General features: G+C 38.1%; 1 protein-coding gene across 3 annotated transcripts in view; it reads left to right on the top strand.

The window, feature by feature from the left end:
* The window catches only part of LOC136873888 (116 kDa U5 small nuclear ribonucleoprotein component), a 398,344-nt gene that overhangs the window by 319,686 nt on the left and 60,163 nt on the right, over nt 1-18,495 (top strand). For all 3 annotated transcript variants that reach the window (XM_068227586.1, XM_067147207.2, XM_067147208.2), the window contains one exon: nt 12,079-12,256. In XM_068227586.1, coding sequence (XP_068083687.1) covers nt 12,079-12,256 — 178 coding nt within the window. The remainder of the gene's footprint in view (nt 1-12,078; nt 12,257-18,495) is intronic.

The raw sequence follows: 18,495 nt of genomic DNA, 5'->3' as shown, positions 1-18,495 counted from the left end.
ATTTATTATTTTACTGTGTTCTATTGAGCTTAGTCCACTGTGTTTGGAGAGGTTGTTTCTTATGATGCTGATGGTTTCGAGAACTGGGATGTTCGGATACATGTTAGTGATGTCAAAGGAACATAGAATGTGGTTTGGTAGCAGTGTAGATTTATTTAAGGTTTTTACGTAGGTCAATTGAGTTCTTAATGGGGTTTCTGTTGTTGAATTTGTAATGTTTTTTGAGAAAGTAGTGTAGAAATCTTGAAGTTTTGTATGTTGGACTGCCTCTACTGTTGATAATTGGTCGGATGGGGATGTCTTTTTTGTGAGTTTTGGGTGTCACCTTACAACTGTTGTGGCCACTCTCTGCCTTATGATTTTCCGAGATTCTCTAAGCGATACCACCCGAATGTGATGCTAAGATGGTCCCTTATGAAAGTTCACCACCGATCGCTTTTCAAGTACCGGTACATTACTTGCTCTAATTATTGCAATGACGGGGCATTAACGCCAAGATCCATAAGTATGCCTTAGCCGTCCTTTCATGAGATACAGTTTATTAAAAAACGATTGATCGAGAGGACTTAGCGTTGATGGGACTGGAATTTCTGGACGGTTGATCTGGGAAATTGTTTCTTCGCAGAACGGATAATGTGGCACTTTTACAATGTGATTTAATTACGATGCTCGCGGGGCCACGTAATTTAAACGCATATTCCGGGAAAACGTATTTTCCGGGAACAGATAATCGACGTTCCACTGTATAATCAATTCGTACGCACCGAACAATATTGTCAATGCCAATGAAACTGCATTTTTTTCTTTTTTTATTGCTGAGCCCAAATGGACGGCAATTCAAACGAAAGGAAGACTTTCTCCCCTCGTCATACGAAAGTTCGATAAGCCACGATGTTTTAAGGGCGTTGGACACTTTCTGTGCAAATACAAAGCATCTAAAACTGCAAACAGTATAGTAAACCAAAAATTAAAGCACTTGTGAGGAGAAGGGTGCCGCATAATTTGTCTTCATACTTGAATCGTGTTTTGTTCTTCTCTTGTTATGTAAGGTCATGTTTGCCACTGATTTATCCAAGTTCATTATTTGAATAATGTAAATGCAACTTATTGGATATACTTCCAATTTTTTCCATGGCATTTGAAAGATTTAAACTGTGTATCAAGGTGATTGCATGCATTAATGGGTCTTAGGGTTGGCATTACGAAAGGACATGAGAAGTGCCATGGCGGGTAATCATACAAGGAGATTCACTGTACTGTAGTGCAATGCAAACAGAAGCGAGAGAGAGATATCCTACAGGCTTAATCCACTCATAAACTTGTCCCAACCTCATTTATTCACGAACTTCCCTTTTATTACATATCAGACTGGTGGCTGGACGTAACGCGCGAGCGAATTCTATGAAATACAAAGAAGAAGAATAAGTGAAACTTCCTACTTCCTCCGCTCGTCATAGGAGAGTTTGATAAACCATGGTATTTTAAGGGCATCGGATACTTTCTGTGCAAGTACAAGGCATCTAAAATGCATACAGTACAGTAATCCAATGAGTAAAGCACTTGAACAGGGGAACCAGCATAGATTTCTCCTCGTCTTTGAATAATTATTTTCCTTTCGTTGCATGACGATATGCTTGCCAGTGAATTATCCAAGTGCATTATTTGAATACTGTAAATGCACCTTGCTGGATACATGATGGAAATAGATTTATCATGGCATTTGAAAGTTTTAAACTGTGAATCAATGTTAATTGCCTGCAATAATGGGTATTAGAGTATTTTGTGATGCGGTGAGGGTTGGCAATTCTTAATTACAAGTTGGCGGTTAATTCGAAATCACGTAATTCTAAGTAGATTTCTGCGTTCCAAAGACTTTGAATTAACAAGGTTTTACTGTATCGCAAAGCTAACATCCCAATGCACCAGTGTGTCTGTTTCAAGTGTTTACTTTGCACGAAAAGAATTATCCACCACCGGTCGTGTTACTATCCGAGTAAAAAGATACCGCGTGTGAGAAGTGTTTTAGTCACGGAGTGTGACGAATTCGTAAGTAATTTAGGACAGGGTTCTAGTGATGCAAGAGACAATGAATCTTCCAATCTAGATTAATAAAATATGTCACGTAATTAGACCTATTTCCTAACTTTTATGGCAAATATATTTCATAGCAGTGATAATGTGATTTTATCATCTCGGGTAAAGGAGCTATATCCATAAATTTACATGTTCATGGTTGCGTAAACACCACGTGGACTCTGCGAGTGATATTAAATGTTTGTTTATGCCTACGTCACTCTTTCGATGGAAGGAATTTTAGTTCATTTCAGTTTTTTAAATGAGCCTTCCTAAAATTAGGGTGCGGGGATTATTCAGCAGCGGAGATTATTCACGTAAACACGGTATTTAATAAAACACAAATGCAATTTAAACACAGAAATTTAGTGTCATTTGTTTACCTTTTGCATAAACATAAACAAATAGTTAACAGCTTAACAACTGTGTAGAATTAATTCAGAAGTTGGTACCTGTTGAAATACTCTAGTGAAGGGATATTCAGGTGCTTGTCATGGTATACACTTTACAAGAAGAAGTTGAAGTGTGTCTATGAATTTCCGTGCAAAGGCAGGCAACTTGCATATTCAGTGAAAGAGCTCCTGGTAGATGTACAAGTCATAACAACTACAGTAAAACCTTGTTAATTCGAAGTCGTTGGGACTCAAAAATCGGACTTTGAATTACGTGATTTCGAATTAACTGCCAATTCGCTATTCAGAAGTACCAACCCTTGCCACGTTACAAAATATTCTAAGGCCCGTTACTGCATTCATTTAACCTTGATTCACAGTTTATACCTTTCAAATGCCATGAAAAAAGAACTATTTCCAAAATGTATCCAAGAAGGTGCATTTACAGTATTCAAATAATGCACTCGGATATCTCACTGGTAAACATAACCTCACCCAACGAAAGAAAGAAAGAAAGAAAGAAAGAAAGAAAGAAAGAAAGAAAAAAAAAAGCACAATTCAAAGACGAGGAGAAATCTATGCTCGCTCCCATGTGCAAGTGCTTTATTAATTGGATTACCATACTGTATGCATTTTAGATGCCTTGTATTTACACAGAAAATACCCGATGCCCTTAAAATCGAACTTTCCTATGACTCTATCCTTGTACAATTTCCCGCTATGGCACTTCTCTTGTACTTCAGAAATGTAAACACTTGCCGTGTCACGAAGTATTCTAAGACCCATTAATACATGCAATCACCTCGATTCACAGTTTAAACCTTTCAAATGCCATGGAAAAAACTATTTCCGAAATGTATCCAACAAGGTGGATTTACAGTGTTCAAATAATTCACTTGGATAAATCACTGACAAACATAACCTCATGCAACGAAAGAGAAAAAAAATGCACAGTTCAAAGACAAAGATAAATTATGCTGGTTCCCCTGTGCAAATGCATTATTTTTTGTATTTCTTTACTGTTTGCATTTTCATTATATAGATGCTTTGTACTGGCATGGAAAGTGCCCGACGCTCTTAAAACATTGTGGCTTATTGAAGTTTCCTATGACGAGGGGATAAAGTATCTCGCTTCCATGTGCATTGCAACGCACTACTATGACCCCCATCCCTCACACTGTACGATTTACCGGTTGGCAATTTCTCCTTTAAAACCATAAGACCGTTTGGGCTCACATTAAAATAAAGCAATGCAGTTTCACCAGCAATGTCAATATTGTTCGGTGCCACGTTTTTCGTCAACTGTCGGCATCGCCAGTGTTCGCAGATTCTGTTTTCCCACACACTGCATGTTGCGTGATATTACGGCGTTCCTTAAAAGGTTGAACACAAAAGAATTCCGATTTCATTCAACTTAGCAATCATGAAGCGCACTGTAGACCCACCGAAGTGAGTGTAAGTGCGGAAAGCTACCCCTCCATGTTCCGGAACGCGCGTTCTACTATGACGCGGAGCGGATAAATTTCGAGTTGAAATTACTCTGTAACATTCTGTTGTTTTAAAATGTAAAGGCAGTTTCGAATTAAAAGTCTGAATTTCGGTAATGGGGCCGACATTGTACTTCGAATTACGAATTATCCGTATTTCGAATTAAACAATTTAAATAACATGCAAAACTGTATCTCATGTTTCCGGGAACGAGAGCTTCTTCGAATTAGGCAGGATTTTGAATTAACCGATTTTGAATTATCGAGGTTCTAGTGTATATGACTTGGTTGAAAAATTTAAATAAACAGGATAAGTTGCTGGGAAAAAAAATAATTCATTTCTGCTAATCCAACAATTTCACTTCGTAAAGCATCTTCTTACATCAGAATTTCAATGAGTTCAATATGTACAATTTCCAAATTACAGAACTTTCATCCTCACAAAATTAAAATCCATGAAAGAAATTTACCGAAGGTGATTTTGATTGTAATTTTGCGAGATAATGTCGGAGGGGCTAAGAGAATCTCCTGAATTACTAAGAAATATTAGCTTTTCTATTGAATGCTCATTTTACCAGGATTCTGTAAATCAATATAATTGTAGATACTGGAGTGATACAATCACAGGTCTATTATTTATTTGAGGAAAATCTCACTGGTGCTATATACGGTATGTAGAAATGTTAGATGTTACTAATCCTCTCAATAATGAAGAAGTTGACAGTCAGGAAGATGAGAATGGTAGAATTGCATTAAATAAAATCTTCCTTACAATCCAGCATTGATGGGGCACCACAACATTATACACAGAATAATAGAGAGAGTAGTTCAATGTTGAATTTCCAAATGGCTGGATTGGTGGAAGGGGGAATACTGAATAGCCTGCAAGATTTCCTGATTTAAGTCTCTCAGATTTCTTTGTATGGGCCCACCTAAAATCAGCCATATTTAACCCTCTTTCTCTCAAGGTAATGACATGTCATTACCCATGTCCGGTGCTAAGACTAACAGGGTAATGATATATCTACATCACATTGGCATCCACTGAAAGCTTGAATAAGTTCTACAATATCTCGTTAGATGGCATATGTGTGCTGAACTAAGCTAAGAGTAAGAGGGTTAGAACACATCCTTCTTCAGTTGAAGAATTTTGACAAAGGATAACCACAACTTACAGGAATATTCCTTCATTTAGTCATAGAGTTTGTTTGCACTGTGTTTGTCTTTTGTTTACCAGGAAAGTAAAGTGTGTTACTGTTGTTGAACACGGGGTTAGCTCGTATTAAGTAGTGAATTTTGGTGTTGCTTTTATTGGTTTATATATAGGATGTAATCAGTAGGCCATCAGTGTAATTGTATCAGTGTCTTTTGAAGCCTTTTTTGTGATAGGTGTAGTTTAAATTAGCTTTGTCGTAGTATATCGTAGGTAAATATAATCTCCATGTGAACTTCTTTGCATTATGGCTATATCATCAATTTGGGTAAATGATAGTGGTATTTAGATGACGACTGTATAATAGCATGAATTATTCAGTAGTAAGTAACACCTATGTTAGTAATGATAGTAATGCATGTTTTCTTTCTATTTTATCATATAATGACGGATAAAATCTCATGTTTAACCACAATATCTTGTGAATGAAGGCGACACTCTGGAGATAAAAATATATTTTTACTTAAAGCATGGATTTTGTGGGAATGCCATCTACATAAAAGTAGAGATATCACAAAAGAAGTTTCATTCATATATAATCAATAGTTTTTCCAAAAAAAAAAATTGAAATTTTTAATTCCGTTTTTTCATGAAATTTAATTTATATGTTGATGTAAATTTGTAATTAGGTAGATAATACTGCTTTTAAAAGCACTATGTATTGATTTTTCTGTACATAATTTATATAAAGATGTATATCGTACTAAAGTTTGTGTAATTTTTAGTTCTAAAATTTTGGACTTAAAAATCTCTACTGCTTGAAAAAATTCTGCAATTAAAAATTCCATACGTAGGTTTCTTAATATAGCTGTGATACATATACCATACAAATTGTGTTACAATTGGCTTAATATTATGGGAGAAAATGGGATTTAAGTGTAAAAAATTACAATTAGCGGGAAAATTAAAACAAAATTCAAGTGACGTTTTCTTCCTGATTCATTACCTAAAAGTCACCAGAACCATATGTTTTTCTTTCCCTTCCTTTCTTAGCAGCTTGTGTACTAATAATGGTAACTCTGGAAGCTTGTCTCTTCTTCTTCTTCTTCTTCTTCTTCTTCTTCTTCTTCTTCTTCTTCTTCTTCTTCTTCTTCTTCTTCTTCTTCTTCTTCTTCCTCTTCTCCTTGTCCATCAAGGCTGTAGTGCTGGTTTTCATTTCTTTTTAAAGGTAGAAATTTGTATGTTTCCTTCTTTGGCCTCTTTAAAATTGCCGTGGTAGAGTGTCGGCCTCCGGATCCCAAGATAGCGGGTTCAAACCCGGCAGAGGTAGTCGGATTTTTGAAGGGCGGAAAAAAAATCCATTCGACACTCCATGTCGTACGATGTCGGCATGTAAAAGATCTCTGGTAATACATTTGGTATTTACCCGACAAAATTAATTAAATCTCAGCCATAGACGCCCAAGAGAGATCCGGTTTACTCTAGGTCTGCTAGATGGCAGACAGAGTAAACCGGAACGTCGAAATTGACGAGCAGACAGCCAGATGGCGTCAAATCGAAATGTCTGCAAACAGTAGCTGAGGCCATACGATTATTATTATTATTATTATTATTATTATTATTATTATTATTATTATTATTATTATTATTATTATTTATTATTTATTATCGTTCAGGCCATCTATGGACCACGTTTTACAGTCTTTACGTTATTTTTCACCAGTCCTGACTTCACATTCTGCCAGTACTTCTTCATCCTTGCACTGACTTCTTTCTTCTGTTCTTCTGTGTAGGTTCTCTTCTTCTTCTTCACAAGTTCTTCCCCAGTCTCCTGGAAACCCTTGAACTCCTTCACTTTTTGTCTAAATTTGTTTCTGTCCAGTACGTCCTCTTTTTCTACTCCTATCCTGGCCAGGTCGGTCCTTACTTCCCGAAACCATTTCGGTTCCGTCTTCCTTAGGCTGAAGAAGCTGAAAATCCTTTTTGTCAGTCGGTTGGTGTCCATTCTCTGTAGATGTCCATAAAATTGAAGCCTTCGCTTTTTCATCAATACGACGACTTCCTCTGTCTTCTGGTATAGTTCTTTGTTGGGTCTAAGTCTCCTCTCCCCACCTTTCATTTTCGGGCCCAAGATCTTCCGGAGCATTTTCCTCTCTTTCTTTCTGATGTTCTCCAGATCTCCCTTTCCAATCATGTCCAATGTTTCTGCTGCGTATAAGCATTCAGGTCTGATGACTGTGTCCAGATGTCTTAATTTGGCTCCATATGACAAAGCTTTCTTGTTGTAGGTGTCTCTAGTGAGCTGATATGCTGTTTCCATTTTTCTCGCTCGTTCTATCAGAGCTAGCTTCTCTGATCCATTCTCTTGAACTATTTCTCCAAGATACTTGAAGCTCTTTACTCTTTTGACTTTCCCTTCTTTCAACTTTAACATTTGGGGAGCCTCTTTGATGTTGGTCATAAATTCAGTCTTACTGTATGATATTTGCAGTCCAGTCATTTCTGCTATGCTATGGAGTTGTTCCACTCTTTTCTTTGCTATTTCTATGTCACTGGCAAAGACTGCGATATCATCAGCATATGCCAGGCAGTCTATCCATATAGCACCTGCCCCTCTTCCAATACGGAAAGCTTCTTTGTCTGGGATTCCTTCTTTCCATTTCCTTATCACCTTTTCCAAGACACAGTTAAAGAGAATTGGTGAGAGTCCATCCCCTTGTCTCACACCAGTCTTGACTTCAAAGGACTCCGATATTTCACCCATGAACTTGACCTTTGACTTGGTGTTGGTAAGTGTCTGTTTGATGATATTCCTTGTTTTACTGTCCACACCAAATTCTTCCAGTATTCCGAATAACGTCTCTCTATCTACCGAATCGTAGGCCTTCTTAAAATCCACGAAGACTACAACATATTTGCTTCGTCCCAGCATCTTGTACTTTATAATGTTCTTGAGATTAAAAATCTGCTCAGCGCATGATCTGCCTTTCCGGAATCCAGCTTGGTACTCGCCCAGTTCTTCATCGAGTCTTTCTTCAACCCTGGTTTGAAGGGCTTTAGACAGCATTTTATATGGGACCGAAAGCAGCGAAATTCCTCTATAATTATTGACATCCTTCTTGTTCCCTTTTTTGTGTAATGGATGTATTAAAGCAGTTAGCCAGTCTTCTGGAATTCTTTCCGTTTCCCAAATAATTTTAAATAAATGGGTCAATGATGAGATTAATTCTGCATTTCCCATTTTGAGCAGTTCTGCCACAATACCGTCTTCACCTGCTGCCTTGTTATTTTTTAGCTCCTGGATGATTTTGGATACCTCACGTTCGTCAGGTGGCTTTGAATCTGGCATTGTTACCTGCGGTCGCTTAATTGCCAGTCTTTCTTGTGGACCGTCGCAATTCAGTAATCTTTTGAAATATCTGGCGAGAATTTGACAGTTTTCCTTATTGTTCATTCCTAGTTTACCCTCTTCATCCTCAAAACATAGACCAGGTGATTTATATCCTTTTAACCGTGACTTAAAGGTCTGATAGAAATTTCTGGTGTTATTTTTCTGGAAATCTTCTGAGGTCTTCTTCAGCTGATCTGTTTCATATTGTCTTTTCGCTTGCCTGAAAGTTTGTGCTGTCAATTTTCTTTGATCTCTGAAGGCAATCAAGTCACAGTTCCTTCTGGTGGAACTCCATTTCTTCCATGCCTCCATTCTGCGCAAGAGTGCATCTTCACATGTTTCATTCCACCATTCACGTTTCTTTCGTTTCGCCAAGAGAATGGTTTTACTTGCAGCATGTTTAATATTGTCTCGAATGTCATCCCAGTTTACTGAATTCATGTTTTCCAGCTCTTTTTGGTATTGATGCTTTATTTCCTCACTAAGTTTTAAACTTCCCACATCGTATCTTGGTACTCTTTTCCCCTTTCGTCTTTTCCTGACTGGGAGAAGTCTCATCTTTATTTTGGTTAAATAATGATCAGAATCAACTTGGGCACCTCGTAATACTTTCACGTTCATGATTTCTTTTTGCGCTTGTTTAGAGATCGCCACATGGTCAATTTGGAATTCACCCAGAATCGGATTGGGAGATCTCCACGTTTTTTGTTTTCTTGGCAAGTGTCTGAATTTAGTTGACATGAGTTGTAGATTAAAGGCTCGGCACAACTCAATAAGCCTCTCTCCATTCCTGTTTGTCCGCCTGTGTGCCGGATATTCCCCTACTATTTTTCTGAACTTTTTCTCTCTTCCTATCTGAGCATTGAAGTCCCCCATTAATACCTTCACATTTCTTTCGGGAATCCGGGAGATCTGATCTTCCAATTCCTCCCAAAAACTATCAACTTTGTCTGCTTTTTTGCGGTTGTCTTCATTGGTCGGGGCGTGGGCATTGATTAATGTGTACGTTTTGTTTCCACATCCTAAATGCAGAAATGATAGGCGTTCAGAGAAACTCTCGAAACCTACAACGGAGTCTATTAAACACTTGTCTACAATGAATGCTGTTCCGAATAGTGGGAGAGATTTAGTTTGGTCCACTATGATGGCTGGTTTTCCTTTAAATATCCTAAACTTTCCAGTATCGAGTAAGTCCTCGTCTCTGTATCTTGTTTCTTGAACAGCCAAAACTCTTATTTCCCTTTCTTCCATTGTCTTTGTTAGTTCTTTCAATTTTCCGACCTTAAGTAGTGAGTTTACATTCAGAGTTCCTAGCCAGAACTTGCGTTTCATCTTGAGTCTTTGGTTCCCAGGGGACTCCGACTTCCCCTCGCGTTGTGGTGCAGGCTCTCCAGAACCCTTTGGCCTGCTTGCGCCACTCATCGTGGCGGTGGATTTCCCTTTTGGGCTGCCACCTGGAGTAGTTTCATCAATGCACTGGTAGTCCATAACGCGTTAACTGTCTAATCATTAGACGTGGCGAAGCAAGAATTGCTTCGCAGATATAGAACTGAGATTGTAAGTCCCAGAGCTTCCATTAACAGCCGCCCCTAACATGGGATAACAGACGCTGACCAGCAAGCCGCCCGATGCGGGAACAGACACCATAGCTGGATTTGTGGTTCATTGCCCCTTCCGCCTCACTTGCCATACCGAAGAACTTCTTCTCTGCCAAGTCAACCGTTGAGGTCTTCACCATAACCCCGGCAAGGGCTCTCCATACTTATTACCCCTGGAGAGAGGGTGTCCCAGTATTATAAAGCCCCCAGGAACTGGGCTGCCTATTGGTCCGAGGGTTCCTTTCCGTGGTTTTAGAACCAGCCCACATTTCTGTGAGCCCCTTATCCGCCACCTTGTTGATGTTAGCTGGTGGGCGTGAGCCCGGGACGGTTGAATCATTCATTTTGATTCACCCTCACCGTAAGGGTTGTTAGTCCAAACGGGTAGCTGATGTTCTGCTATGATGTTTATTATTATATTATCACAGACCACCAAGATGGCTCCCAGCAGTAGGCTAAGATCTGTTGCCTTAGAGACGCCTCAATGGAAGAGTGGAATGATATATCTAGTTGGTAGTATCTATGGAGACCAAGAAAATTTAGCGAGTGGGTGGTTGTTAGGGCAAGGTTAGCAGCCAATATACACTCTTGGTAAGTTATCTATGGAGCAATTGTAGTTAAATCCAACATGGAGGCGTTTATGGCAATAAAATGAAATAAAATTATGCCCTCAAATCAATTAAAACAAGCTCTAGATTCCCAAGATAACACGTTCACACAACCACCACACCAATCAAATGCTCAAATACTCCCTGATACCCACCGACACTACACAGAACGCGAGAAAAGATGTCAAGATCGCGGAGCTCCACTTCATGACTCCAGCTTGGCGGCCATAATAATAATAATAATTATTATTATTATTATTATTATTATTATTATTATTATTACTAATCAAAGAATATATATATAGCCTAATGCACAACAGAGCTATCTTTGAACTTTAATACAGAGTTTTAAGAAATTCTGTTCTGCTGGTTTTGCCGTGATGTTATAACAAAGTAGACAGACAGACAATAATTGAACGTAACCTTCCTACTTCTGTATACTTAATCCAAGTTAAAAATGAAGTTAGAAGCAAAAATTTGAAGTGTACAAACAAAGTTAGGTAATTTAATTTAAATAGAATGATAGAATACATCTTCCTACCATCACATGAATGTTTGTGGTGTAGTTTAGGATATAGATGTTGATTCCCATAGGGAATCTGAAATATTTGTTCCGAATGAGTAAATTTATAATACCAATATAAATGGTCTGTTATTGGACATTATAAATTTTCCAGTTAACTCATTCCTAGTTGCCAGCGTTTCGCCCCCCGTGTGCTAGGCTGGGCTCATCAGTTGGTACCTAGCACACCTACCAAGATGCTGGCTAGTGCATACCGTGGAGGCCGCTGCGTAGGCTAATTGTAGCCACCAGCAGTGCCAATGCACTATGAGAGACTTTGCTCATTATTAAAAATTGATGCCTGCTTGGCCATGAGATGATATAGATGTTGATTCCCATAGGGAATCTGAAATATTTGTTCCGAATGAGTAATGAGTTAACTGGAAAATTTATAATGTCCAATAACGGACCATTTATATTGGTGTCATAAATTTACTCATTCAGAACAAATATTTCAGATTCCCTATGGGAATCAACATCTATATCATCTGACGGCCAAGCAGGCATCAATTTTTAATAATGAGCAAAGTCTCTCATGGTGCATTGGCACTGCCGGTGGCTACAATTAGCGTACGCAGTGGCCTCCACTGTATGCACTAGTCAGCATCTTGGTAGGTGTGCTAGGTATCAACTGTAACCAGGAATGAGTTAGCTGGAAAATTTATAATGTCCAATAATGGACCATTTATATTGGTGTAGCTTGTAGTTTCATATTGCAGTTGTATGTAAATCATGTGATATTACCTTTTGATATTCTTCAATAACTTATGACCATAATGAGTTTGGAATTGTTTACCTTCTTTTACATTTATAGACATTAAAGTAGCAGACCCTGTTGTTGCATTCTGTGAGACTGTGGTTGAAACATCCTCATTGAAGTGCTTTGCTGAAACACCCAACAAAAAGAACAAGATTACGATGATTGCTGAACCTTTAGAGAAGGGATTAGCTGAGGACATTGAGAATGAAGTGGTGCAGATATCATGGAACAAGTAAGTGCTTAATAATTTTTAATGTATTTGTACAAACATTTCCACACATTATCATTGATATGTGGAAGGTGAACTGTTATGTCTAGTAATATAATAAGAGCTCCAGATTGTCTCTAGATGAAGTCATTTGCAGCTGCGTTGCTCATGAGTTTATCGATACAGTCTAGAGCGGAATTTGAATTTATTTTTACTCTTTAATGAATAAATATTAAACCAATCAAATGGTTATATGATGGTCTGTCTGTAACCTCTTCAGAAAACAAGACTTTTAGCACAGAAATATGCTGTTTTTGCCATTTTAACACGTAGTGCAGCAGCCTGCTATAAGTTGATTTTATCAGAATAACAGAATTAGGGCCTGTTCATTGTGTGCTCTGTGGTCTAATGTTTAGGCCAAAGAAGCTATATAGATGTGGTGCACGTAGATGCAATAAAACGAAAGTGATGAAAGTGATAAAAGAATAAAATTGTGTTGATGGGCAGCTGTGATTAGTTGAATTTCCCGATATTTTTATACTGAAATAGTCATCAAATCAAATCAAAATCTCTTTATTTGCAAATGAGGTGTCTACCTCGGTGGCAAATGGTACACTAAAATACATTATTGTCAAGCACTAAATTTTAAATTAACAAGAGAAGAATTTTTTTTTTTCTAGAATACAATAATATACAATTTATGCTAACAATTTTTTTTCTATTAAACAAACAGATCATCCTTAATAAATTTATATTTACAAAATTCTACTTATAATATCTCCTATACTCACAAACATAGTCAACTCATATACAATATGTGAAATTACTTCAAATAATACTATGCAACTGGTATAAGATTAAAATGTACATTGCATTTATTTACTTTTTTTTTTTACCCATTTTGGAACCTAAGTAGCATAACGACCTGCTGCGTCTTAACCAGAGCCCCCCTTTTGCCACCACTTTTCAGAGTTCCTGAAGGGCCTTCACAGATACCATAGCGGTCCCAGGGCCCTCGAAGTCCCCGCTATACTTCACCCCTACAGGCAGTCCCCTACTTTGGCTGTCCAAACTCCAAGGACCAAGGGATAGAATTTTTTTTTTTTAACACACATTTTTTTTATTTACAATAGCCTGCAATGGTCGGATGCCCTCTAACATTTCATTTATTTTCCCTGTTGCTGTTTATTCTCTTCTTGAATACCTATACAGATTTTGGAAAAGGATCCAACACTACCCCTGGTAAACTGTTCCACTCCTTCACGCCCTTCCCAATGAATGAAAAGTTACCCCAGTCGCTTCTGCTAAAATTCCTTCTAATTTTATAATTGTGGTCAGTTCTGCCAATATAATTATTTTCCAACTGAAGCCTCTCACGGATTTCTCCCCATGCTGCTTCTCCTGTATAGGCTCTATATAATCCTATAAGTCTAGTTTTCTCCCTTCTCTTACTTAAAGTTTCCCACCCAAGTTCCTCTAACATTTCTGATACACTACTGTTTCTCCTGAAATCCCCTGTTACAAATCTTGCTGCTTTCCTCTGCACACTATCTATTTCTTTTATTAGGTATTCTTGGTGAGGATCCCAAACACTGTTTGCATATTCCAATAATGGACGAACCATACTTAGGTAACTTTTTTCTTTTAATTCTTTGTTGCATCCTTTAAGTAGCCTTATTATGACATGTAATGATCTGTATGCTTTCCCAACAATGTCATCAACATGACCCTTCCAGTGCAAATTACTTTCAAATCTCACACCTAAGTATTTGCACTTGCCATCTTTTGGGATAACTACCTCATCCAAAGTATATTCAAATTCAGTTTTAACGCTCCTGTTTGTAAATGTTGTAACAGTTGATTTGCCTCCATTAACCTTCATATTATGATGATGATGATGATTATTTTCTTCAACCCACTGTTGGATACTTTCAAGGTCCCTTTGTAATTCTGAACAATCCTCAATGTTATTTATTTCCCTATAAACAATTATATCATCTGCATACAATCTTATTTTTGATGTTATATTGTTCCCTAAATCATTTGTGTATATTAAGAAAAGTAACGGACCGATTATACTACCCTGTGCGATTCCCTTCCAAACTTTCTCTTCCTGTGATATATTATTTCCTACTTTGACTTTCTGAACCCTTGAATTTAGAAATGTTCTTATCCAACGTATAACCCTTACGTCCAATCCTATTCCGTCCAATTTCTTTAATAATATTCCATGTTCCACTCTATCAAAGGCTTTGTAAGCTAATAATCATATTATCAGTTACTTCTTATTAAATTTATAATACCGATTCCATTTACAGTAGCTTGCATAGTTATTATGCTCAAACAGTGATTGTAGTGACGTGACCCATAATTAATGTGTGGCTATGACTTGTAATAATGTAATTTTATGCTATATCAGTATTTGTTGGTATACTTTTGTATAGAAAGTTTTAGATCTGAAAACATCTTTCCAGATTTTCTTTTTTAATTTTTACTTTTTTATCCTAGAAAGCCTGGTATTAAAATCTTATTTGTTTCAATCACCATCTCACATTTACCCTGGGTATAAACAATCCTTGCATCAAAACTCAGAAAGTCAAAAGACAAAGACTACTACTACAGTGGAACCTTGATTCTCCGTTTTTGGAGGGAACGCGAAAAGAAAAGAAAAAAACGTACAACACGGGAAAACGGAAAATCCGGGAATGAATAAAAACCATCAACAATTTGGCTAAACATTACAAAAATGAAATATGTATTATTATACTCCTACAAACACTCCTAAACCAAACCAAACCAAACTACAGCCCCAGTGGGCCTATGCCTGCCAGGCAACCACTGCTCAGCCCGAAGGCCTGCAGATTACGAGGTTACGCATGGTCAGTGTGACGAATTCTCTTGGATGTTATTCCTGGCTGTCTAGACCAGGCTCGCCGTCTCATCATTAAATACTTTCTCAATTAAAGGTAATCACGTAGGCTGGGTGGACCTGGAACCAGCCCTTATAATCAGGTAAATATGCCTGACCTGACCAGGAATCGAACCCAGGCCATCCGGGTGAGTGGCAGGCAAGTTAGACCGCGGGACCGGCTTCAAACATTAATTACCAGTACTCAAGTTATAAACTTCGATACTTTATATTCAGATTTGGAAACTTCGTCAGTTTTCTGTGAAAACATGTTTCAGTTCAGCAACGTGGATCAACCGAAGTCTTCGAAAAATCTGATAACGCCAAGCCAAACAACAACCGACCATGAGTAGTTTTTAATTCTCCAATCTTATAAAATAAAGCATATTAGATACAAAAGCACCCAGCATGATAGCGAAATCCCTTCTTTCTTAATCTTCCATTGTAATTTGATCACCGGTGTACTGTTTGTAGTCAGTTTCTGGAAATCTTGTACCGCGTAAATTAGGCCTACCTCAGCATTTACAGGTTATGTTGAACTCGAGAATATGTTTTCAAATGCAAGTATCAATTCTCTAAAGTTCGCGAATCCATGATATTCAATTCTGCCTGTCACTAATCACAATCAAATTGGAAAGAGACAAAAATATGAAAACTTTAGAAATTGCGGTTATACGTGACCTTTAGCTCAACTGGAAAGCGTGCTCACTGCACAAGTCAGTATGACCGGGAAATGATACAAGTTTTTTAATGAAATGTTCGCAAATAAAACGACTGTGGTTTTTATGACATTTTAACACAAAAACGTAAAATTCCCGGTCTTATATTAGGACCAAAACAGTAACAGGCAGTCCCAAAACCTCCCATGGCTTTCTTTTTTAATGTAAGGTGCAACATCTGTTCTGGTCTCAATAACAATCGTATATGATAAACTAGATTTGTGTTAAGGAGCAGTTTCGAATCCTGCCTGAGAGCCCAGTGACTATACAGTGCCCTGAGGGAAGTGCCAAAAACCTGTTCGGCGATACAATCGAAAAAAGTAAAAATATAAACATAATGTGGACATTTTACAAGTACGAACATTTGACGAAACTCGTTCAGTCTTCAAGTAGAGCTGTTAAAATTCGCTCTGTCTCCTTCCAATTGTCGTGGCCACTCTGCTTTATGATTTCCGAGGATTCTTTAAACAATACCACCCGAATGCGATGCTAAGATGGTCCCTTATGCAAATTCACTGCCGATCGTTTTTCCAGTACAGTAGGCTACTTGCTCTGATTATCACAATGACGGGGCGTTAATGCCAAGATATACAAGTATGTCATAGAAGTCCTTTTGTGAGATACAGTTTCTTGAAAAACGCTTGATCAAGGATTTAGTGTTGATGGGACTGAAATTTCTGGACGGTTGATCCGGGAAATCATTTCTTCGAGGAACGGATAATATGGGATTTTTTCAACATGATTTAATTAGGATGCTCGCGGGACCACATAATTTGAACGAATAATTCGGGAAAGTGTACTTTCCGGGAACGTATAATCGAGGTTCCACCGTACTACTAGTACTACTACTACTACTACTACATGGAGGCAAATATATTTTCCGAGTGAGTTGTCCGTGCGGGTAAGGTCGCACAGTTGTAAGCTTGCATTCGGGAGATAGTGGGTTTGAATCCCACCATTGGTAGCCCTGAAGATGGTTTTCTGTGGTTTCCAAGTTTTTACACCAGACAAATGCTGGGGCTGTGCCTTAATTAAGTCCATAGCTGTTACCTTCCCAGTCCTAGCCTTTTCCCACCCTTCCATTGCCGAAAACCTTTCATGTGTTAGTGCAATGTTAAACAAGTACCAAATGTGGTTTCTTGCCCTTTTACCTCTTTCCATCACTCCTCATTAAAAACTATTTCAGTCCAGGTCCTCTTGCCTTATACTGTTCTTGAGCAGGTTCAGCTGTCATAATTTGAGTCCTCCTGACTTCTGCTTCTATTCATTTCAATATTTTATTTTGGCATTCTTTCTTCACTCATCTGCTTAAAATGTCTGAAGTACTATGGTCTGTTTTTCTTAAATTTACTGTATCATTTAACTTTTCCACCTGTAATTTGTTTCTCACTCCTCTCTCTCATCGTCTACAGCATATTTCCCAGATATAACATTTATGTTGTCTGCACTTGTCATCCATCTTTGTTACCGGCCATAGCAGATTCCATATTATGTAATAAAATACTGTCTAGCTGTATCCTGATATGCAGAGCCCCTTTTTAACGCTCCCACTTTTAACGAATATTTTTGAGTGACCCAGTAAAATTGCTATAAGCACAATGTTGTGTAAACTCACTTTTAATGAATTCCACTTTATGGAAAACTCTGCTTTTAAGAAACAGATTTAACATGAATTTTTTAATGGAAATTTTAAGTTATTTATATTGTATAATCAGTAAGGCCTCACCCTATTGGTAGGCAAAACCTTTAACCCATTCGCCTCACATTTAAATACCACAGGAGTTCACTAAGAAATCACATTTAAATACCGCTCTACGGCCGTCGTCATCACACTATTATTTAGAAAATTATACAAAACCAACCAGTAAATATTCCTTTCTGAAAATTTGCATGCATAATAAAGAAGTAATAAACTTACCAATGCCGCTATTTTAGTACGTCTGCTTGGTGTGGTACACCTCAAAACATTCTTCTAAATGAAGAGCTACGCCACACTTTTTGCACTGCCAGCAACTTTCGCTTCTTTTACCCCGGCTGTAGCACACAACACACCTTCTTGTGACTTTTGATTTCTTCTCTGTAGGGGGAATACGCATGGGAAAGTGGGCCCATGATTTAGCTTGTAATCTGGTTGGGGTGGTGCTCGCTGAAGGTCAACCTCGAACCGAGTACTCCAGCAACTGAACAGTCTCTAGTAGCTGCTGCGCAATGCTACTTCGGAAGTCCGTGTCGCTCGTCTTTCTGTTAGCAGCGATCTTGTGATACACAGTGAAGGAATTGAAAATACACATATCCAGGAGGTAAAAGAATATTTTCCTATATCCTTTCACTGTGCGTCGCATGACGGGGAACAGAGCTGTAACCTGATCCTGAAGGTCAACACCACCCATCCCCTTCTGATATTCAAGGCCACACTTGGGCTTTATCACTTCTTCCCTCGGGGTTTGTCCTCTCTTTCGTCTGAGTTTGCCTGTCCCTGTCATGTCAGCTGATTTGTGTTTAGTGGTGAGAAAGCAAACATCCTTGTTATCTTTCCACTTCACACACAACATACTGTTGGCAGCCCACGTCTCATACTCTCCACGTTTTAGTTTCGTCTTACTGATATCGCGAGGCATGTCTTTTCGGTTCTAACA

This window comes from Anabrus simplex, chromosome 5 (genome assembly GCF_040414725.1).
Source record: "Anabrus simplex isolate iqAnaSimp1 chromosome 5, ASM4041472v1, whole genome shotgun sequence".
Lineage (NCBI taxonomy): Eukaryota > Metazoa > Arthropoda > Insecta > Orthoptera > Tettigoniidae > Anabrus > Anabrus simplex.
The sequence above is the reverse complement of the archived record's forward strand: the minus strand, read 5'-3'. Positions and strand labels throughout refer to the sequence as shown.